This window comes from Heloderma suspectum, chromosome 5 (assembly GCF_057233095.1).
Source record: "Heloderma suspectum isolate Gila_16-S chromosome 5, 16-S_ref, whole genome shotgun sequence".
NCBI lineage: Eukaryota > Metazoa > Chordata > Lepidosauria > Squamata > Helodermatidae > Heloderma > Heloderma suspectum.
In genome coordinates this window covers 202907341-202931925 of record NC_139462.1, presented here as the reverse complement: position 1 = coordinate 202931925, position 24585 = coordinate 202907341, and the positions used below count along the sequence as shown (strand labels likewise).

The window sequence follows — 24585 nt, the reverse complement described above, 5'->3', positions numbered from 1 at the left end:
GGGGAAACCTTCAGTCATTGGCTTTTAACTGGCATCTGATGACCAAATCAGTCTGCAAGCCTTCCTCTCAGTCTTTGTTAGCTATTGCACGTTATTTTAACGAATGGCCTAACATCCTTCGTTAAGTAAGGAAACTATGGAAAATCACTTAGGGCGCAATCCTATGGAGATAGTTGGCAGCCCCCAAAGTCGGAGGCTGCTGTGTATCCAATGCAGGGTGGCTGGAACATGGAAGCGATCCTTGCTCTGGCCAGATGGATTTCACCCATCTAGCCATGTGCTACCAAGCAGGAGGGAAGGAGGCTGGGCACACTTAGGAAGCTGAGTAACACAGCTTCCCCAGTCTCCTCCGCACCCCCCAGGAATGCCCCCTTCTCCCTGCCTCCACACTCTGTTTCCGAACACGGAGAAGTAGCCGGCGTAGAGAGAACCACGCTGGCTATGAGGGGGAGGGGAGCGTGGTTTCTAGGCCCCAAGGTCGGAGCCCTTGTTCCGACCTCTGGTCCCAGAAGCTGAACAGTCCTATGTCCTGCCAGAAGATATCTAGGGGGCACAGGATTGCTCTCCCCATTGGTGTAATTTATTCTGAATGTAGGATATTTCTTTGATACAGTATTTGGGTTTTTTAAAACCATGAAGTACACCTAGATATGGGTAATTCCTAGTACAGCACATGTATAACCAAGTAGTGCTTTGTTTCAGTTAAGTTGACTCTATCAATTTCTAGTTTAGCATCAAGGTTAAACTAATCAAGGGCACTTTGGATATGTGCTGATTAAAAATGAATTGGTAATTTGTTACACAATTCATAATACCACTGAATCTCTTCTAAGAGAATTAGACAAATTCATGGAGGTTATCAATGGTTACTAGTTATGGTTGCTATATATTACCTCCAGTATCAGAGGCAGTATGTCTCTGAACACCAGTTGCTGGGAAACATGAGCAGTGTTGGTGTGTGTGTGGATGCTGTTGCACTCATGTCCTGTTCGTGGACTTCCCATAGGCATTTTGTTGGCTTCTTTGGGAACATAATACTAGGCTTTTGGTCTGATCTGGTAGGGATCTTTTTATTTTATAATGTTAGTCTTAATGTGTAAAACTTTAGATTTCACTGGACTGCATTTCTGTTGGTCAGAGTTTCAGATACTGTAACCTTTACATTTCTTCATTGCCTGTAACCGTCCCGTCCTCCGGCCAGCCCCTGCTCTTTTCTTATTCCTAGGATTGCTTCATGTCCCCATTATTCATCTACTGCACACCATATTCTGGTATATAGCTTTGGGTTAAAAAGTCCAGCTGGCTTCCTGGCAGGGTTTGGCAATGCCAACACATGGTTCTTTTATGCAAGTTTTAATTTTCTTTTCTCCCACTGAGAACTATAGAGACACACCGGTTTAAGGGCATTATAACATTTGCTGTTGAGACCGGAATTGCATATTTTCTGTATAAATTACCCTTTGTGAAAGTGGATCTTTGTGTTTTTCAATGAAGTTAACTGAAAGAGGGAAGTTTTTGGTTTTGCTTAATGGGCTTTTTTGAAGCAATAGGAATGTTGAGCCAGTACAAACTATTTAGTGAGCATTATTGTATGATCATTCATGAAAAGGTGGTATTTTGGACCTTTGTAGATGCAGCATACCTTCCATAAATTCATTTGGAAATAAACAAGATGGAATTGCAGATTTTTAATCTTCCCCAGATCTTGTTTGAGTCCATTCCTCCAGTTACGTTATTGTTTCTTGCTCAAGATCCATATCCTAAGTAAATGTGCTGTAAAGTAACATACAGAAACTAAATACTGATATTCACCATAACTTTTTCTTTCTTATAAGTAGTTATTAAACTCTATCGTTCCCTGTCCTGTAATTCATCTTTTGAGAAGATCTTCACAGATATGGACATATACTGACCTACACATTATGCATGATACGGGAAAAGTTGATAGAAGTTTTTCTCCATCTCATAATATTAGATCCTGGGGTCATCCAATAAAATTGATTAATGAATTCTGGACATATAGAAGAAAGTACTTCATACAACACTTAATTAAGTTATTGAATTCGCTCCCACAAGTTATTGTGAAAACAATCAAGTCTTATGGCACCTTAAAAAACTGGCATAAGCTTTTGTGAACTATGGTCCACTTTATCAGTTGCATGACGCTTTGTGGACTACAGTCTACTTAATCAGATGGATGAAATGTAATCCTGAGTTACAGCCTACAGGTATATGGTTGGAGTGGGGAGACTATAAACAGTGAGGTCAGAGGGAAAGTACAGACAGTGATAATTACGTTATTAACAGTTGCCACTTACAAAACTTTTTTTGGTAATAACACAGACACCTTGGAATTAGGACCTAATTAACACATTTAGTGTGATAAAAAATCTTTTATCATTAGTCAAGCCACAGCTGATAGAACTTGAATCTCTTGATGAACTGTAATGTAGTGGTTTCACATTGCAGTCTCCCTTTGAAGTTTCGATGTTCAAGAATGGCCACTTTAAAATTAGTTATAGCGTGTCCTGGGAGGTTATAGCGTTTCCCCAATAGCTTTTGAATGTTTCCATTTCTGATCTGTGTCCATTTATTCTTTTGGGTAGAGGCTGGCCTGTTTGTCCTATGTAGAATGCATAAAACACCCTGCTGGCAGATGATGACATATGTCACATTGGAAGATGAGCAGGTGAATGAACCTTTGAGTACATTATTAGGTCTTGTAATAGTGTTGCCATAGTAGACATAGGCACAGAGTTGGCATCTGGCTGTGCCACAGGGCCTGCTCCCTGCATCCATATCTCTATTATGTGGTCTGTTGTTGCTGGAGAGTGCCTGTTTTAGGTTGGTGGGCTGTCTGTAAGCAAGTAGAGGCCTATGACGCAATACCTGTGAGAAGGAAGTGTCACTGTCCAGGATGGGCTGTAAGATCACTGATAATACGTTTGAGTGGTTTTAGTTGGGAGCCATGGGTGACAATAGTGATGTTCTGTTGTTTTCTCTTCTTTGTTTGTCATGTGGTAAATTATTCCTAGGTACCAGTCTGGCCTTGTTGATCTGTTTATTCACTTTATTTGGTGGATCTGGTAGTCAAAGGAATGCCTGATATAAATTCTTACATTGTGAATCTCTGTCCAACAAGTCTGAACAGATGCATTGTATTGTAGGGCTTGGCTATAGAGACAATGGATTTTGTGGTGGCTTCTGGGTAGATGCTGGAGGCATTTAAGTGTGTTTAGCTGTCAGTCAGTTTCTGATATAAAGTGGTGCTTTGATGTCCATTATGTAGTTACACAGTAGTGTTCAGAAAGTGAACCTGTTGCATGGACTGGCCTTGGCCCAGGATGATGGTGGGATCAAAGTTATTGAAGTCCTGATGGAACTTCTGTACTGCCTCCTTCCTTTGAATGTACATCAGGTAGAGGAGAAGATTAGGGTATAGTCTTAATTTGGAAGAATACACATTGTTCACTCTTGCACCTGGAGATTTGAGCAGCAGAGCAGAGTTTGGGGCTATATTTCGTATAATCTGTAAGAGGTTAGTCTCTGAACGGAGAGGCTGGCTCTTTGTCTCTACTTGTATTTCTCCCAAAGAATATCGTGAAAGATTTGCCTTGCTATTTTATTCTCTTGTGCCATTGTGCATTATTCTTTCTCACTGGTTCAATTTTTTTTTCTTAAGTATGATGGGAAAGATAAAAGGCAGGCCGTAGAAGAATTTTGGCATTCATCTTACTGTACAGTATGTTCCATCCCCAAATGCTATATTTTCATACAAAACATGGATTAATAAACACAACCAGGTGTAGTGATGTGGGTTTTCTGGAAAGGGTTGAATTGGAAATTTTTGGAAATGTTTCAGTTTGCATCAGAACATTTTCTGATGCCCTAGAGAGTGGTCTAATTTAGCATGTTCATTTTACTTGTATTTAGTAAACATCAAAGCTAAAAAAAGTACCCCATGTTAATTTTTTGTCCCAATACACCACAAGTATTTGACCTGAAATATTTTAAGGGGGAAAAATGAAAGCACACAATGTGATTTAATTGTTGTATTATATAGACATTTTTATTGGAATACTTGTAAAAATTTAAAGGCAATAGCACTTACTTCCCTTACACTGTTTAAATTAAGAAACAAACAAAACTACGAAAACTGTTAATACACTAATAAATTTTAGCAACCCAAGGAACTGCTTGATATGCTGACAGCCTCAAACTCTAATATTGTATTTGCAATTCTCATCCATTCATTGTTACTCATGAACTTATGAAATGGAAATGATAAAGCACTGGAAAAAATTATGTGGAAGATGTTCTGCCTCACAACACTGGCCAGGCGTACTTTACTAACACTTAATAATAGTTAGCACTCTCTAGCACTTTTGAAGTGTTCCAAGCATTTCATCTATGATCTCAGTAATCTTTACAACCATGTAAGCTAGGTCAGTGTTATCTCCATATGAAGACCTGAGACTGAAAAAGTAGTTGCTTACCGAAGGCCACAAAATGAGGTGAGATTTAAACTAGGTACTACCAGCTTTCAATTCACATTCCTTACTCCTATGCACCACCTCTCTCTTCTAAACTAGCTTTCAGTGAAGGTGAAATTTCATGTAAGACCGCAGGGTTGGATCTAGTGGTATCTCTCTGCTGATGGAATGGGGAGAGAGGCAGTTTTCAACAATTTCCCCCCTCCCCCTGCAGTCTTCCATGCTCCCTTCCAACTCTGCTCCAGAGGGTTGGGAGACCCTTCAGAACAGTGTGGGATGTGGTGCAGTGGTTTGCAGGGGGAGGATAGATTGGAGAAAACCACCTCCATCCCCATTCTGCTGGACCCAAAGAGCCTTCTGTCAGTGGAGGGACACCATTGGAAACAAATAGGCCATGGATGGGCAACCTGTGGCCCTCCAGATGTTTTGGCCTACAGCTCCCATGATCCCTCTCCATTGGCTATGCTGGCTACGGCTGATGGGAGTTGCTGACCAGAACCTCTAGAGGGCCATAAGTTGCCCAACCCTTAAGTAGGCTTTTGAGACCAAATCCTTGTAGGCAGTCTTGCATATTGGCTCTTTGGACTGTAATGTGCAAAGATTTTGAATCTCTTCAAATTAGTTTGGCTGGAAATATTACAAAGGAACATTATGATGTAATCATTTGGGGATTACATTGCAGTCTTCTTAAGTCTACAAAGCTTAGGTAGTTGCAGGAATATTGACTCTTTCCAGTTATGGATGTAATTATAGTTTCACTACGAATGGTCTCAAAACACACATTGTGCACTGATGAATGAAGCAAGTATGGAAAAGGAAGGCAGTTATTGAATGACCCTGAAAAATGGGAATAGGCAGAGTATAGATTTTGTGAAAAATAAAGCAAAAAACAGGACACTTTTCTCATGCTACAGCTGTATCAATGTATTTCTACAGAGACAATTCCAAGTTTTTTCATGTATCCATAAACTACTTCATGTTCTATTACATTAAACAGAAGAGATATTAACACTGGTTGCCAGATGGATTACAATTATTTGGATCCTAATATTTAATACGAAGATGAATGGGATATAATGGTTCATATCCCGCGTTTCTGCTTAGAAATGACTGCCAAAATTAATTTGTAACTTTTCTTTTAGGGAAGCCACGAAACAAATTGGAGCCAATGGATACAATATTTGTTAAACAGGTTAAAGAAGGAGGGCCTGCTTTTGAAGCTGGATTGTGCACAGGTGCTTTCCCATTTTCTATATGTGGTGGTGAAATCTCTGATTTGCTGGGGTGGTATGATGTCATGAATATTCCAAGTGCTCAAGGAACAAAGCTGTCATAATATTTGTTTCTGGGAGGGAAGGGAATGTTGTTTGCTTGGCTGGGATTTAAAACCACCCAGCTCTTCAATTAGTTCCATTGCAAAGACTTGGATTATTTGATTTTTGTATGGTTGGTCTTATAAAAAGAAAATGTTATCAGTTTTGAAACTTATGGCTAATTCACATATTGTTAGGAAGAGACAAGAAGAGCTTCATGTGTTTTTGCTTTCTTTTTACAATGTGGGCTTGCACATTATGCACACATTGAAGTCTGGGAGCACTAACTGACTCTCAAATGTGTAGATCAGGGGTGCAAAAACTCTATCATCCTGGGGACCAAATTCCAATTTGGAGAAGCTCTTGGATGCCACATTCCAGTGGTGGGCAGGGCTGAAGAAAAAAGGTCCCCCCACACACGCACACACACAAACCATCATATTTTAGTCACAGCCAGTAACTAAACCTTAGGATTGGTTTCAAAATTTCAAGCGTTTAGAATGGGGAGAAACTGCACAAAAGCCAGGAAATGACCAAATGATTGGTGGTTGGGAGAAAGGAATGGGGTCAGGGGAAGGGGGCGTGGAATTCTGGGGAACATCAGAGGGCCAAATTTGGCCCCCAGGCCTGAGGTTCTGCACCCTTGGTAGAGATCTTATCCATGGTGCCACTTCTGACATTATAGTAGATATGGGGAAAGTTTTTTTCTTTTTTCTTTGAAATACTTGAACCAGCTATAAGATGGTCTGGATATTTTACCCTTATGCGTTCTTCTTTCTGTAGGTGACAGAATTATAAAAGTGAATGGGGAAAGTGTTATAGGGAAGACATATTCTCAAGTAATTGCATTAATTCAGAACAGGTAAGATGTTTATAAATTGTATAATTTTAAATTCACATAAAGTGCCTCTTGAGAGAGGTGATTGGTTCATGATTTTTATTTTGTATTATAATGAGCCATAATATAATCACAGTCAGATGGTTAAAAACCAGTTCAACCTTTTCCCCAAGGACTGGTCACTCATCTAAGACTGGTCACTCATCCAACTGCTAGCCCCTTACAGATCAAACTGCTATGCTTCTTCCTTTATTAATAGCACATTGAAATGAAAAGGTTCTAAAGTGTATTTTGATTCACCTTAGACTAGAGTTTTTAATCTACAGGGTTTTCTTCAAACAAGCCAATTATCTGTTCATCTAGCGAAGGGGTGGGAAACCTTTTGCTCTCCAGATATTGTCAGGCTCTAACTCCCATCACCCCCAGCAAGCATCGCCAATGGATGATGGGAGTTGTAGTTCAACAACTGGAGGGCCACAGGTTTCCCACTCTTGACCAATCCCACTCAGGTTTCCGAGAGAGAGAGTGTAAAGCCTGATCCTTCTTAGCCCCAGTTCTCACAAACAGCAGAGTAGAAGGTAAACCTGTATTTGGATTGTACCACTTCAACTGCAGTTGATGGCTCCTCCATGCTAAACAAATAAATTGGTGCACATATAATCTATTTAGTGAAAACTAGAGTTCAGGGAGAACCCTTGTCCCTGAATGTTAGTATCTTACATATAGAGAAATATTTAGTCTTGTCCTCAACTACGACTCAGACACAGGTTTACTACTACTTTTGATTTTTGTGTGCATTAAGCCACTGTATTTTCTTTATGGAAGTGAGAGCAATCCCTAAACCACAAGCAACAATAAGTTTGGTTCTTCTTCGTAGTCTCTGCATCACACATATGGGCTTTGCGCCTGCACAGAGCCTTGTTTGGGAATGTTCTCTAGCTGAGGAAAACTTTTTTTTTATGGGAACCCTCCCCACTGTCCACTGCACATATCCCAGCGGGTTCCCGCCCGTTCCCTCAGTTCTCTTTCGACCACCTTACTGAAAGGACGCCTTGTTGGGATTTTCTGGGTTTTTGGCCGCTTTGCTGAGGATATTTAGGAGCTTTCTTCTCCTCTTTCTCTCCTCTTTTTTTCTGCCTTTATCTTCACCTTAAAAAAAAAGTAGCAGTTATCTTTTCTGTCTTTTTTTTGCAATTGCTGATCACCGTTTGGCAACGTGTGGCAGATAGGGCCTGTTTTCGAAAGTGCCCTCAGTGCAGCAGTAAACTATCCCCTGCTGACAGACACTCTCTTTGCCTGTATTGCCTGGGGGAATCTCATGTGGTGGAGACCTGCTAACATCGTATGAATTTCACCAAACTAAACGTCACTGAGCAGACTGCTTAAAAGCGATCCTTTGGAAGAAGCCTTTGGAAGCTGTTGACTCAATGCACCCGATGTCTTCCACTTCTCAGCCTCAAGCAATGGCAGAGACAAGTCACAGTTCTTCTGTGCAGCAGGCCATGTCTTTGACTCTAACCATGGGTCGAACTGATCCGCCCACTCCAGGCAGATCCTTAACTATTTCTGCAGCTAAGAAGCTTTCTAAGAAAGCTAAGGCACCGAAAACCCCTAAATCAGTGAGTGAAGTTCCTAAAAAGAAGAAAAAGGAAGACCATCATACAGGCCTTTCTCCTTCTCAGACTGTGGAACAATGCCAGATTATGGTCCCCCTGCCCCCACGTTTGGATTCTCCAATACCTAGAGCTCCATCGGTTTCATTGTCCGTACTGAGAACTCCTTTGGTATCATTGACTAAGCAACCAAATACGGCATCGACCTCAGAAGTCGAAATTAGAGAGGTCTCGCCACTGATAGCGCCCTGTATCTCCCCACTACAAATTCAGCTGTCTCTTCCATCAGTACCGAGGGAATGTTTATATAGGGATACCTCCCCGGATTCATTCAGTTCTGACGTGTCACGTGTGCCCTACAGTGACCGTTACGAGACAGATGTCGGCTACAGATTCTGTTCGCCAATACGTGACTGGGACAGGTATGGTGACTGGAACGCTCCACCCAGGATGCATTACCAATATGAAGACTGGAGTCATCATTGTGTTCTTTTTCACAGTCGTACTAGGTATTTAGGAGCAACTTCTCCTCGGTACCATTCAGTACCTTCAGCAACTGTTTCAAGACCACCACAAGAAGATCCCTTCTTACTGCTGCCGCCGGTCCCACCACACTCAACTTCATTAAGAGCACAATCTACAACAAGAATGTTGGCACCACAACCTTCTGAAGCTGTGGGTTCAATTCAGTCTTGCCCGCTACCGCCCCTCCCTAACCTGACATCTAGGGAGAAGGAGAAAGATTGGGATCAATGCGTAGCTTCATCCCTGCAATCCATCAAGGACTATGTCTCGGACTCGACGTTAGTATCATTGGCACAACCTTCTATTTCCTCACCAGACGAGAATGTAGGAACGCATGAAGGAGTTTTGCCTGCCGAGGATCTTTACCATTTTACAGAACAAATACTACGGATGGCATAATCACTGGGAATTGAGACCCAACAACCGGCAGAGAAATTACAAGATGCGGTTTTTGATGTGGTTTACACAGAGGCTTCGGATCCTTTCCTCCCTACACTGCTACAGACTGTGAGAGAGTCTTAGAAAGCCCCTTATTCAATGGCTCCCACGTCAAAACGTTTAGAATCTCTCTGTAAGGTAGGAGAGAAGGACGCTGGGTTTCTGTTTACACATCTGTGACAAAATTCAGTCACAGTTGAATCATCCCAGGGCAAATCACAGAAGATTCATGCCTCACCAGCAGACAAGGAAGGTCGCAGGCTGGACTTACTGGGCAGGAGGATTTATTCTTCATCTGCATTTGGCCTCTGTGTGGCTAATTATCAAGCAACAACGTCGAGATACCAGCTTTTCTTGTTGGAAAAGATATGATGTTTGTGCGATTATCTACTGGAGGACCAGAGGGAGCTTGCACATCTTTTTCAGACTGAGGCAGTAAAGTTGTCATGACAACAAATTAACACTACTTGTCACCAAGCTGACTGTGATGCAAAGGCAATGGCAGGAGCAAGAGCCCTTTGCAGGCACGCTTGGCTCTGCTCTGCCGGCTTGACACCAGAAGCATGATTGAGGATAGAAGATCTTCCCTTTGATAGTGAAGGCCTCTTTACTTGTAGGACTGACAAGGCAATGGATGCCATTCAAAAGGCAAAGAACACTGCAAAAAAGATGGGTGTTTTGCAACAATACCAGCAGCACCCTTATAGGCAGAGGAGATAGTTCAGACAGCAACAATTCCATCAACCTCACCAATACCAGGATGGAACTACTAAATTTTATCAGTAGCAGCCTCAGAGAAAGCAACCTCCTTCCAACCACTTTCGACAACATTGCTCCAAGGGGGACAACTCTTCTAAACAATGGCATGGTACACCACCCTCAGAGCCTCTCCGGATGAAGACATAAACGCTGCTCGAGAAGGGAGCAATCAGAAAAAATTTTACCTTACCAAACGAGACATGGGTTTTTCTCCTGCTACTTCATGGTACTGAAAAGGGATGGAGGACTTCTCCCAATTCTGGATCTCAGAGGCCTCAATGAATTCATCAGGACAAGAAAGTTTTGGATGACTGCTTTGGCTTCAATCATCCCTCTTCTTCTCCAAGGTGTATGGTTTGCTTCAGTGGACCTAAAGGATGCTTACTTCCATGTTGCCATCAAGGAAGATTATCAGAAGTACCTTAGTTTCATGATTGGAGAGCAGATGTCTCAATTTTCGGTTCTCCCGTTCGGCCTGGCAACCGCGCCGAGGGTCTTCACGAAATGCATGACCATGGTGTTTGCCTTCATTCGCACTTGGGGCATCGAAGTCTGTCCATACCTGGACGACTGGCTAATAGTAGCATCATCGAAACACCTTCTTACTCAAGCAGTTTTGATTGTCAGAAACCTGTTGCAGTCGTTGGGACTGATAATAAACGAAGAAAAGTCCAACTTGGAACCACTCAAGCGATTCCCTTCATAGAAGCAGTGTTGGATTCAACAACTGTGAGGGGCTACTTATCTTCGGACAGATGCAGAACGTTGATGGAGTTAGCTCACAAAATTTCTCATTCCCTCAGGACAACAGCTTTTCAAATTCAATGGTTATTGGGACTGAAGGCATCCACAGTTTACGTCGTAGCCTGGGTGAGGCTCTGCATGAGGGGTCTGCAGAATTGGCTCCTGAAATTGTTCGATCTCAGTGCCAACGCTCGCAGAGTGTGCTTGGTATTGCCAGTCCATGTAGCGCACAGCCATGCATCCTTGCAGCAGGGACCACGTTTACACCTTTGCCTCCGTCACGAACTTTGGTGACCAATTCATCTCAACTGGGATAGGGAGCCCATTGCTGTCCAATACATATTCAAGGCCTCTGGCACTCACACGAAAGATCGCTACATATCAGTGTGCTGGAACTCTTGGCAGTGAGGAAAGCGCTTTAATCTTTAGAGTCCCATCTTGTTCACAGGCACGTCCAAGTATTGATGGACAACACTACTGTGTTATGGTACCTCAACAAGCAAGGCGGAATTCATTCTCCATGCCTGGTGAATGTGACTATCGAACTTCTCGACTGGGCAATCAGAAGGGTGCTCACAGCCGTTCACATCCCGGGGAAGGACAACTACCTGGCGGATTCTCTTAGCTGGACGTATGGATTGTCACACGAGTGGCAGCTCACTCCTTCCCTCATCAGGACGCTATTCCAGAAATGGGGCAGACCACATACGGATCTCTTCACTACCAGACACAACAAGGTATGCGACAGCTTTTGCTCCAGAGGAGGTCTCGGCACCGGATCTCTAGGGGACGCCTTTCAGATTTGTTGGTTGAAGGTCTCTTCTACATCTTCCCTCCATTTCCTCTAATTTCCAAGGCCCTGCAAAAGATTAGGAGGGACAACACAGACTGTATTCTGATAACTTCTTGATGGTTGAGACAACCGTGGCTTGCTCCCCTGCTCAATCTAGCCAACAAGAGATACATACATCTACCATCAATACCGACACTTCTCACCAGGTATCACAGTTGTTTTCGCCATCCAGATCTCTATACCCTTTGCCTCACAGTATGGAAAATTCATTCAACTTAACCTGCCTGCCTGTGGAGGTGCATACAGTATTGGATGCAGCACTCAAACCGTCTACTAGACAGACATATGCGAGTAAGTGGAAGACCTTTTCCAGTTTTGCGGCTTCTTAAGACATCAATCCCGACTCCCTTCAATACCGACTGTACTTGCTTTTCTTCACAGTCTTCTTTAAAAAGAGTTAAGGTTTACCTTGATTAAGGTCTACATAGCCGCGGTTTCAGCCTTTCATCCTCCTATGGATGGTTTTACAGTGTTTTCACATCCAACGCACAGCAGTTTCTATGAGGTTTAAGAAATTTAGCTCCTCCCACTCAGGTTTTCATCCCAGAATGGAGCTTGTCTGTTGTTTTGAAGATCTTGACGTCAAAGCCGTTTGAGATTTTGGCTAAGGTAACTCTTCAACTTCTATCCTGTAAGGTGGCATTCTTAATAGCCATAACTACTGCTCGAAGGGTGAGTGAATTACATGCTCTTCATATAGAGGCACCATACCCTATTTTTCATAGAGACAAGGTGGTGGTAAGACCCGACCCAGCCTTCCTGCTTAAGGTAGTGTCTGATTTCTGTGTAAATCAGGACATTGTTCTCTCCATCTTTTTTCCAGTACTGTCTTCGTAGTTGGAAACAACACTCCATATTTTGGATGTACGTCGTGTGCTGGCTTTCTACAAGGCTAGGATGGAATCATTTCATAAATCTCAAAGACTTTTCATTTGCCATGGAGGGTCCAAAAAGGGGTTTCAGGTCTCCTCGCAGAGGCTCATCTCTTGGATTGTGCAGGCTATACAGTTAGCCTGTGAACTTCCAGGATTGAAACTTGATGGCCCCATTAAGGCGCACTCCACTAGAAGCGTGTCCACTTCAACATTGTACAGCAGGGGAGTACAGCAGGGGAGTCAATAACAGACTTTTGTCAAGCTGCTACATGGTCGAAGCCATCCACTTTCATCTCACACTACAGACTGGATGTCAGGGCGAGGGAAGATTGCGGTTTTGGCCGTGTGGTCCTGTCATTGATCCTCCAATAGCATGTGACAACACTCCTACCCACCTCCAGTAAGTCAGCTTGTTTATCACCCATATGTGTGATGCACAGAGACCACGAAGAAGAAATGCAGGTTGCTCACTTGTAACTGTAGTTCTTCAAGTGGTCATCTGTGCATTCACACAACACCCATTGTCCCTGCTTCGGCGTCGATATCACTATCATTGTCGATGTCGAGGTGAGGCAGTTTCCTCGGTAACGAGACCATTTGTCGGTCTCAAGGGACTGAGGGAATAGGCGGGAACCTGCTGGGATATGTGCAGTGGATGGTGGAGGAGGGTTCTTGACAAAATATGTTTTCCTCAGCTAGAGAATGTTCCCAAACAAGGCTCCGCCAGGCGCAGAGCCCATATGTGTGAATGCACAGATGACCGCTCGAAGAACTACAGTTACAGATAAGCAACCTGCATTTCTGAAACGATCTCCAGTTTTATTATCTTTAAGTGCATTCTGGGTTCTTTATGCATCTTCTGAGTCAGGGCTGGGCAACTTTGAGGGAGGCCACACTCCTACCGCCGCTGCACTGCCAAATTTGGAAGCAAAAGAAAGGTGCATTTCAGCAGTGATCCACTGTGGAGGGTTAAAAAGGAGAAATTTAGCTTGAACCCTCCATAGCAGTTTGCCACCAAAATTTGGTGGTATCCCACCAGTTTTTTTAATGCTGTTTCGAATTTAGGCAGGGCAGCAGAGGCTACACTGAGGCTAGCTCATGCCGTATGTGGCCTACAGGCCATGTGTTGCCTACTCCTGGTCTAAATACACCAAGACACAATTTACTGAGTCATGTATTCAGGATTTCTTAAAGAACAGAGTTGGAAGATAGAATGTCAAAAAAGAGGATCATTTAGAAACAGGAAATACCCCCTTTTCCATTTCCTTCAAAGGCTGTCCCATTAGTTATAAAAACATAGGGCTCTGCTTTGCTGTGTATTGTGTCAGAGTGTGCTTTTTTGTTCAATCTTTTTTTGACAGTGAGCCAATTTTGACTGAGCAGCAGATGTGAAATTCAAATTAGGTTATGTGTTTGATCAGTGCTCTACATAGCAAACTAAGAATTCATGGGACTGCACCTCACATTACTCAATCTGTCACCTCTGTTCTGTGGGTGACATTTCATTTGAGCATATTGTATGTTGAGAACACTTGATTTTTTTTAGTGTGAAGAAAATGGTTTATAAAATTTCCATAAAGATTTGGCATCTGCTGGTATTATTCTATGACTTGTTGAAAACGGAGAGCCGTAAAATGCCAGCTCAGTGAACTTCATTTACATAAGGTCACCTTCTTTAGACTAAATGTTGCGGGGCAAAACCTTGTTTGATATTTTTTTTTCTTTTAATAGCTGCCTTTTATACTTAGACTGTATTTGACTTCTGAGAAAACTGTACTGATAAAGTCTGTAACTGACATATACGTACTTTGTAATGTGGATTGGGAAGTAGGGCTGGCCCAAGGTACTTTCTTGTCTGAGGTGAAGGACAAGAGTGCATCTCCACCCTTATTCCACCTATAGAACCTCACCAGACTGGCAGCTGAATATTAATTTGACAGTGGGAACAAGACAACAGCCTCCACCACTGCACCGAAGGAGAATACGTAAGCTTGGGGGATGCGGGGCAGGCAGCCTTAGGGAACTTGGAGAGAACATTAAGGAGCTACCACCTCACGCTCCAGCCCCTGTCGCCTGAGGCAGCAGCCTCGCTCTGTCTAATCGTAGGGTCAATTGTGTTGGGAAGAAAACTAAGATGACTATGTGACCCGCAACACAACCTGCATTATAGAGGCAACCCTATTGCCACTTCCACGTTGGCACAAGGTCTAACATATACATACTCCCTCTCTTCCCTTTGTTGAGGCTTCTAATCACCTTCATGTGGAAACTGTGAGAATATGCAGCAGTTATATGCCTTATTCTAATGCTATAACATACTCTGCATAGCGTTGTTGTTGTTGTTCAGTCATTAAGTCGTGTCCGACTCTTCATGACCCCATGGACCATAGAACGGCGGGCCTTCCTGTCCTCCGCTCTCTCCCGGAGTGTGCTCAAGTTCATATTCATTGCATCGGTGATGCTATCTAGCCATCTCATCCTCTGCCGTCCCCTTCTCCTTTTGCCTTCAATCTTTCCCAGCATCAGGGTCTTTTCCAGAGAGTTTTCTCTTCGCATTAGGTGGCCAAAATATTTCAGCTTCAGTTTCAGTATCTGTCCTTCCAATGAGCAGTCAGGGTTGATTTCCTTTAGGATGGACTGATTGGACCTCCTTGCAGTCCAGGGGACTCGTAAGAGTCTTCTCCAGCACCACAGTTCAAAAGCATCAATTCTTCTGTGCTCAGCCTTCCTTATAGTCCAGCTCTCACAGCCATACATTACTACTGGGAAAACCATAGCTTTGATTATACGAACCTTTGTCGGCAAGGTGATGTCTCTGCTTCTTACTATGCTGTCTAGGTTTGCCATAGCTTTCCTCCCAAGGAGCAAGCGTCTTTTAATTTCATGGCTACAGTCACCGTCTGCGGTGATCTTGGAGCCCAAGAAAATAAAATCTGTCACTGCTTCCATTTCTTCCCCTTCTATATGCCAGGAAGTGATGGGGCCAGATGCCATGATCTTCGTTTTTTTAATGTTGAGATTCAAACCAGCTTTTGCACTCTCCACTTTCACCCTCAACAAGAGGCTCTTTAGATCCTCTTCGCTTTCTGCCATTAGGGTGGTATCGTCTGCATATCTGAAGTTGTTGATAATTCTCCTGGCAATCTTAATTCTGACCTGTGATTCATCCAACCCGGCGTTTCTCATGATGTACTCTGCATATAGGTTAAATAAGCAGGGTGACAATATACAGCCTTGTCGTACTCTTTTCCCAATTTTGAACCAAACAGTTGTTCCATGTCTGGTTCTTACTGTTGCTTCTTGGCCCTCGTACAGGTTTCTCAGGAGACAGGTAAGGTGGTCTGGTACTCCCATCTCTTTCAGAATTTGCCACAGTTTGTTGCGATCCACACAATCAAAGGCTTTAGCGTAGTCAATGAAGCAGAAATAGACGTTTTTCTGGAATTCTCTTGCTTTCTCCATGATCCAGCGAACGTTGGCGATTTGATCTCTAGTTCCTCTGCCTCTTTGAAACCCAGCTTGTACTTCCAGTAGTTCTCGGTTCACATGCTGCTGAAGCCTAGCTTGTAGGATTTTGAGCATCACCTTGCTGGCATGTGAAATGAGCACAATTGTATGATAGTTTGAACGCTCTTTGGTGTTGCCCTTCTTTGGAATTGGAATGTAAACTGACCCTTTTCCAGTCTTGTGGCCACTGTTGAGTGTTCCAAATTTGTTGGCATATTGAGTGCAGCACTTTATGGATTGTTTTAATTTACTCTGTGAATAGTACAATCTGTTGCAAAAATCTTTTAAATATGTATCCTTCAGCCCTTACATAAAAATAATCTATGCAGATATCAATCTCCATGGTCTCCCCTCCACCTCAGCTGAGTACATAGATGAGACAGGCTTCTGTGCATATCTGCTACTTGATTTGTGTCCTTGTGTGATCAAGACACTAGTGCCTCATGCTGCAAGTTACACCACATATAATTATTTCTGCATAGAATATGATCTTAAAAATGAAGCAGCCCTGAATTTATGGATGGTGCTTTGAAGAAAGAATAATGGCAATCTACCTATAGCAAAGAGGCACATAAGACAAACAAATGTTTATATTCCATATTGGGTGGCTGAAAAAGAGAGACTACTGAGATAATCAATGTAACTCCTTATACATTAGCTAGAAATGAAATCTCCACTCTAATTGGTTAGTGTAGTATGTCTTGTCTTCATGTAGTAATATGTTTCCTCCTTCCCACAGTGACAGCATATTGGAACTTAGTGTTATGCCGAAAGATGAAGACATCCTACAGCTGGTAAGTTATACTTCTCAAATGGCAACTAAAGTAAGATGCTCAGTAACCACCCCAAAAGGGTTTTGCCCCTTCAACAAGCATTTCTGATAGGCTGAAGCTGTGAATAATGCTACTACTATGGATTCCATTATAATGCTGTAAAACTTTAGCGCAAGCAGCTAAAACTTGTCCAGATCATTGGCAAGTAACACCAGGCTTTATGTTGGAAGGGTAACATGTCCATTACTCAGTGACAATCCATAAGGCAAGATGAACTTTGCCCAAATTTAGGATAGAAAGGATTCCTTTTTAATGAAATAGTATTTCAAGAATAAAACCAGAACAGTTATCGTGATAGAAAATATGAAATATTTTAATCCAAACCCAACACTAAATGGGTTAATATGGCAAGAACACTTTCTCTTAACAAAATGGTCATTCTACAGGTGTTTTAGTTTCATGAGATCCAGGTTCTACAGGTGAAATGACTACAGGTATATAAAGATCCTTATATATAGAATAGCTGTGCTGATAACACATGCTTTCAAGTGAACAACTGGACATGTTTCCATTGGCAATGCAACAATACTTTTGCCTGTGAGGATGAGTTGAAATGAACTGAGCATGTTACACACCATAATAAATTCAGCATTTAAAAGTATTTTTGAGCACAAGTCTGATGCCTTTTTATTTGTGTGTGTGTGTGTGTGTGTCTGTTAAAGCAGATGTTACTCAGTAGCATTCCATCTTTTTTCAATGCTAGCAAAAAAGCATGTCAATATGATTTGGCCGAGCTTCCTGTTGTGTATTTTGCATATTTGGTGACATGCATTTGCCTTTCTACACTTTAACTAGTAATACCAGTGAAACACTGGAGTTAAATGCTTGCCACAAAAGTGTGAATCAGCCCTCAAAGGAGATCTGTATTTTGTTGGCAATAAAGGGGTTGATTTAATTCCTTACAACTACTGAAAAGTCCACAGTGACAGCAAATGGTTAATTATATTGATATCATTAAGAGGATGTGGAATAACTTTGGATGTGTTTTCAGACATAGATGAAAGATGACTGTGAACAAAACTGACATGCACAAACACATTTAATATTAAGACCTTATGCGGGAAAGAATTATTGGTTGCAGATGAATAGCTTATTCAAAAAAATTAAAATTACAGTAAAAAAAATCTCTGTCCCTTGGGTTTGATATTTAAAGTTGGCCTTCCAGCTCTTCTTTTACAACTAAAGTGTGCAGTCGAAATAAAGGTATTGCAGTGTTTTCCTGAGAGATAGTTTACCATTCATTTGTTTGGGCTGAAGTTCATTAGAGTGAGTTTTGCCACAAGTGAGTGGAACAAGTCATTAGGCAAATTTATAGAACAATTAATTACTTTATTCCATATTGCTGTAGGCTGGGCTATATCTGGTTTTATTTTATTTGTTTAAAGGATCAATTTTTGCACCAAGAAAAATAGAATGTTGTGACCTATATTTGTTAATGACTATGTTAAGCATATTTGCATATTTTGCATAACTGGCTATGCAGAATAATAAAGCCCTGCCCTGTGATCACTGGAGATCCCTTCCCGCAACCCTTTGAGTTTTCAGCAGGTATTGCCTTCACCATTTTATGATGCATCTAAACTTTTTTTTTTCATAATTTTATTTTATTTCATTAACGTTTGAATGCTCCACGACTATACCATTCAAACCTTGGAGCGCTTATCTAGCCCTTAGGCACGAAGGGGAGAATCAGACATTAGCACTGCATGACAATATGCCCTTCCTAGTTAATCTTTTAAATTTAAAATGTTTTAATTTAGTTTTCCATTGCTGACATCCACATCTCTCCTAATTTTTTAAAAGCAGTGAACAGGATTATGGACACTTCACTGCAACAAAGCTGTACCCTCCCTCTATTCTGTGAGGCAGGATTTTGCACTATTGTCACAAGATTGGCTATAACAAATATAGCACAAAAGAAAAACCCATTTACAAATATTTTCTAGTATGAAAATAAAAAATGCACTAAGGGAGCAATCCTGTGGCTGCTAGACAGCCATAGGATTGTTCGGTTCCCATAAAACTGCCTTCCTGTTCCCACCCTGCCGCCTCGTAGGCAGTGTGGGTCGTCGCCGGGCTCCATGCTTGGATGAACAATGGGGAGCGGGGCAAAGTGGGGCATTCGTGGGGAGGGGCGGGGAGTGAAGAAGTGCCGGTACGACACTTCCTATACGTTGTCCGGCCTCCCCCACACCGGAGTCCCCGAGCTAGACAGCTGAAATTGGCTGTCTAGCCGTGAGTGCAGGTCGGCCAGACTACGGAGGAGAAGATCCACTCCTTGCTCTGCCCGCCCTGCATTGGATAGGAAATTGCCTTTGAGTTTGGAAGCAGCCACCTTTCCACATAGGATTGCACCCTAACAGTTTGGTCCTAAAAGATGTTAATCATGCAGGTCCCTTGAACATAATGTAGTTCCACTGAAATCAGAAGAACAACCCATGTGCTTAACATTGAAGACCAAGTGTACTCAGCTGCAAGTCAGAACAAGGCTAACAAGAAATAGAAATATTTAATCATAAGCCAGCCATGCAAGAACCAAGTTGCCTGTTCGCAACTGAAGATTTATGAGGAACTAAGGCTACAAGCCAGCGGTACACATGAATCAGATCTATGCATTCACTAAGTTTTTCCTGCCAGTTTCCCTCTTAGATGCTTCTCCCCAACCATAACCCAAACTACTTTAAACATTCTGACAAAAACATTCAGGTCTGGACAGAAGACTTGTTGCCTAGGAAACCGACAGGCGCCTTTGTATTACCTCGCTGACAATGGCTTGGATCCAAAGATGTTTTATGTGATCGAATAAACACTTCTGCTTGTGCAAGGCAGTCCCACAAAATTCTTCAAATTTCCCCATCCTACTGCAACGCACTGTGCCCCACCCAACAACCCTCAGGAACAGGTTTTCTACAGTGGGAAAGTAGGACTGCAGTGGCAGGGGTGGGGGACACAGGAAAGCCCCATTGTGCAAGTAGAGTTCTCCATAGCCATCCCTGAATCCAACTCATTACTTTGAATTAAGATTTTATTTCAGCAAATTTAAGGACACATCTAAGCATTTGTGGTTTTAAATAAAATACTGAAAATGTGACCCTAAGTGCCATTTCCAATATGTAGTGTTGCTGGTCTGGGCTCGGGGCAATGTAGATGTCCTTGTGGAATTGTTCTAAAACCAATGTAAGTGACTTCACTTTTAATTATTACTCACTTCAGCTTTTCCGTGTCTCACCAGGACAAGGTTATAACGATGAAAACAGTAGGAAAACTGTGACTTATCTTGTGCCAAACAATACAGATTGTTGCAGAAAAATGAGGAAAAGGGAAACTGCTTGATGTACTGTTCTAAGTTAGTCACCAGCATTTCACTGACTTTAAGAAGAATATGAAACAAAATAAATGGACTGTCCCCTTGCTAGATGTCTGATGGTTTTACCGATAGTATCAAACAAAGTGGATGCTAGCTTCTTTGGTTAGTTGCTTTCCTAGATCATTGACAGATGAACATTTGTGATGTATTCCATCAAAATATATACTTCAGTTTGCTGTGGACAGAATTGTACCTCTGGTTCATAGAGCTCTAAGGGGAGGGTCAAATTCATACACTAAAGGTGTGGCATTGTTACTTTCCAGATTGCTTTGGGGAGGAGTTCACATAGAAATTCATGATACAATCATAGAATAGTAGGGTTGGAAGGGGCCTGTAAGACCATCGGGTCCAACCCCCATATCCTTCCATATAAACATAGGCTGTGTTTGTACATAATGCTAAACCATAGTTTAGCTTTATGAGGACAAGCCAGTGTGAGCCTTGGGCTTGCATGCTTCACCCATCCCAGTAACTCTGAGCTGTCATTAATCTTAACTGTGGTTTACTTAAACAAACCAGCTCCATAAACCATGGTTTGAAATTAGCAGTTTTAGTAAGCCACAGTTAAGACTAATTGCAGTTTGCTTCAGTTTGGATTGCTCAACAAACTGTGGCTTCTGAAGTCCTTCTTTCAGCTGCATTGGAGGATGGAAGCATACAAACCCAAGGCCTGCTCAGTCTCATCCTTGTAGCACTAAACCCTGGATAGCGTTCTGTGTGAAAGAGGCCATGGTGCCAAGTAGCTTCCTATATTACAAAGCAGGCTTGTGTAACTCTCATGCCCCTCAAGCTCTCTATGCAAGCTTTGGGTAGACTGAAGGGGATGGCGGTTCCTAGCCAGCAGATGATTTTCAAGGCATGTTTCTTCCTTTTAAAGGGATTGGAGTATCCATCCATTTTAAAAGTTTTCTGTTTCTCAGTCCTGGTCTGGGCCAGCATTGTCATTCCCAGCTATTTCTTATCTGCCAGTTCTATATCCACCTACATCCCTTCTTCCGGCTTCTTTCAGTTACCAATTTTTTTGAGCCTGGATACCCGGTAATGAATAGTGTGGAATGTCTTTCAGTTGCTTCGGGTCCCTTACTTTCTGTGGGTGGGGTCTTCTTCAGGTTTTTTATTCTTAATGGATCCTGGTTGGAAGCTAATTGCGATAGTTCCCTACTATGAAGGACATAGTAACTTGCAGCTTGGATTATATCTTTCCCTGCCCTTGGAATTCTCCAGGTTTGCTTCTGTTAGGCATGTTCAGAATTTGCTGATGTTAACTTCAATAAATTGAAGCCAGAGCTGTTTCAGTTATTTAGCTGGTGTGTGTGTGTGTGTGTGCGTGTGTGTGTGTGTAGGCTTTTGGCCTTCTGTTGACTGTGGGGACAAGTTCTGACTGAACAGCATTCGCTCCCCCTCTACACTGTGCGGTTTCCTTTATATCCTGAAGCAAGTCTGCGTAACACCAGTAGTACATAAACATAACTACATAGCTTTTTACAGGTTGGAATAACCCTTACTGTAGTACAGCAACATCTTCAAGCAAGGTTACGCAGCTGTCAGAGTTGGTCACTTTCTGCCTGCCCTGCGCGAAGGCATGTCTCCTGGCACCCCCAGACATGGTCCCTGCCATAGTGTGTCCCCTGAAGGAGAAGTCTGCTCACTACATTTCCCTGGCAGGAAATCCTGTCCATCAGGTGTGAACATTCCTTACCCAATATTGGTCAGAGAAACTAATGGGGAATTGAAAGGCACTGGGATGGGTGTCTCAAAGTGAGTCTCCCAGTGATCAGGCTCCTGCTGCTTTCTTGCTGCATCATTGGTATTGTGTTTGTAGTGCAAACTTGGCAGACTTGCGCTCCAGGCTTCAAGGGCACCAACCCACCATAGCAGTCATTTGGCTGTCTCCCAAGTCGCAATCACTGTTTCTAATCCATGTAAAGTGCTAGTTTCAGAGCTTGCTCCTCAGTCCAAGCAACTCATTTCCAGTCTGAGAACATTCCCTAAGCCTCTTCTCCCTTTCCCCAAGTAGTGTCTTCAGTTATGACACTTGCCTCTGGCCCCTCCGATCTTTGTTTGCTTCTCGGAACTTGCCCTGTGCCTGCCTTGGAGTACTCACCTGCCTCTGGCCTGTTGCACTGGCACCCAGTGCCCTCTGAGAATAGCCCTTAGTTTGATACAGAACGCCTTCAAGCAACTGTCACATTTGGACACTTTGCACCTGCCCTGTCTGGTGAAACCATGCCTGCTGCCATGCCTAGGTTTTGTATGGTTTGGAATAGCCCGCTGGTACCCCTAGGCATGGCCCCTGTCATGGTGACCTCTGTAGTCCCTTGAGGGAGGGTTCTGCCCCACAGCAGGGAGAGGGGGCAGCCTTATAACTCTGTCGCTCAGACTAACCCTCCTGGCTTCAAACTGTATCGACTGCAAAGCTACGCACTGGTTGGGAACATCTGCCACCTTGTGACCAAAGATGGCACTGCAGGCTTCAAAAACATGGGCACATTTAAATTCATTCATATTAATTGATGTGTTTTAAAAGCCAAGTACCCGAACGTGCACAGCCTTGGAGTCCCTTTAGTATGCATGCCACATTTCAGGTGTCTAGGTTTCACCTTTGAGCTATGGCATTGACAGACAGACAGATACACATCCTCCTTTATTATAGATGTCCACACACACAGCCTGTCATGTTCAGAAATAGGATATAGTGGGTTGACCTGGAGCTGCTTAATGATCATGTACTCCGAGGTACATTTCTTCTGTGTTCTGACCTGGAGACATTGTTCGCAGCTTAGTCTTGATGGATCCAACACACTCAGTAACAATAAATACAGTGTGAAAAGGCTGTACCCAGTAGCCTGTACATGGAAGCCCAACCTGTATGAAATTCTACACACTCACACATACACACACACACACACACTAAACAGTTATTAACTTGGATTTGTAAATTGAGAATTTATTATATATTTTGTTGTGCAATGGTGTCAAATGGCCACCCTTGTGTACTTTTAAAAATAATAGTTAAAATGAATACTATAAGTTGACTTCAGATGAACTATGGCATCTTCTGAAATACATTTTATTTATTTTCTTTCTGTTAATATATAACTGTTTCATTTGCTATAATCCATAGTTGTAATCATCTCCCGATCTTTGCATTTTTTCAGGCAGAGCTTTTTTTTTTTTTAATGTCTTGCAAACCGGCAGATCTGGAAATGGTATATATGCCTACATTGGAGTAGGGCGGCAGTATTGGCATGTTCCAGAGTGTGAGCCAATATGTTGTTTCCTTACATTGCCATAGCTTGCTTTTTCATATGCGTTTTTCGGTGTGCATGCTCCCTCATTTCCTCTTCCTCCTAATCTGAAAAGTACACAGATACAGAGTCCCCATTTTCCGACATGAGAGAGCATGCAGAAATGAGACAGCTGTATTAGGATACACCTTGCAGTTGAAGCTCAGCCTGTTCCTGATTTGTCACTGAAGACACCAGGAAGAAACACAGAATGAAAATGATCACATGGGGAGGCTGTTTTTCTCAGAAGATTATTCTGAAATCATCCTTCTAATGTCAGATGTAGAGTATGAAAGCAGCTGCAGTCAGCTGACAGCTTGTGGTTCTGTTCAGATGCATGTGGGGAAGAGGTGCATGGATTTTAAATGCATAATGAAACCCTTGTTTCGTCATCTGGAAGCAGGGATGGTAGCAGCTCAGGGGAGATGAAAGACCGTTATGTTGCTCTAGGAGAAGGGACGCCTTGTAGCACAACCAGAGGGCTCTGTTTGCAGCAGGAAAGATGCACTGAAGCAACACAGCACAACTGTATTTTCTTTTTCTGGAAGGCTAGGGAATAAATGAAAGAATCAGGTAAAAGCCTGAGACAGACATGCTCACAAGGAGGCTGAAGTTATTGTTTATGCTCCACTGCCCTTTACCTCTCTTGGTACCTTCCAGAGAAATCCGTGTAGATGTATTTTTAGCTTGCTATGTATCCAGCATCAATATGACAACATAATTCTATCTTTACATCCATACGCAGTTTTTACTATGTTTTCCTGTTTTCTGCCAGCTGCAGTTTTCAAAGGATGTTACAGCATTGGTAAGAAATGAACTGTAGCCATTTCTCTGATTTTGTAGGGCATGTGTTTCTTGGTAGATCTGCAAGAAGCTGGACTGTTAAAGCCTGCAAGTTGCTGAAAGCAGACTAGATCTGCTGGTTAGCTGAATTTCAGTTGTAATATTGATTCTGTTGCCTTTTTAATGTGTGCCTGTGTTTTGCTAGTTACTTGGTTTATTTCTTTTCAATTTTGCTTTTAATATTTTGTTTGCACTTAACTAATGCTCACAGTAATATTTATCGCAGCCGTGTGTTAAGCGCCTCGCCCTCCTCATCCTCAGCACTTTGCTCTCCATCTAATGTTTATGGCTGCATTT

The 24585-nt window shown here is 42.5% G+C and overlaps 1 protein-coding gene across 4 annotated transcripts in view; it reads left to right on the top strand.

Moving 5' to 3' along the window:
• Positions 1-24585, top strand: part of ARHGAP21 (Rho GTPase activating protein 21) — a 166506-nt gene that overhangs the window by 93456 nt on the left and 48465 nt on the right. For all 4 annotated transcript variants that reach the window (XM_084859057.1, XM_084859056.1, XM_084859058.1 and 1 more), the window contains exons 4-6: positions 5636-5728; positions 6590-6668; positions 16698-16752. In XM_084859057.1, coding sequence (XP_084715183.1) covers positions 5636-5728; positions 6590-6668; positions 16698-16752 — 227 coding nt within the window. The remainder of the gene's footprint in view (positions 1-5635; positions 5729-6589; positions 6669-16697; positions 16753-24585) is intronic.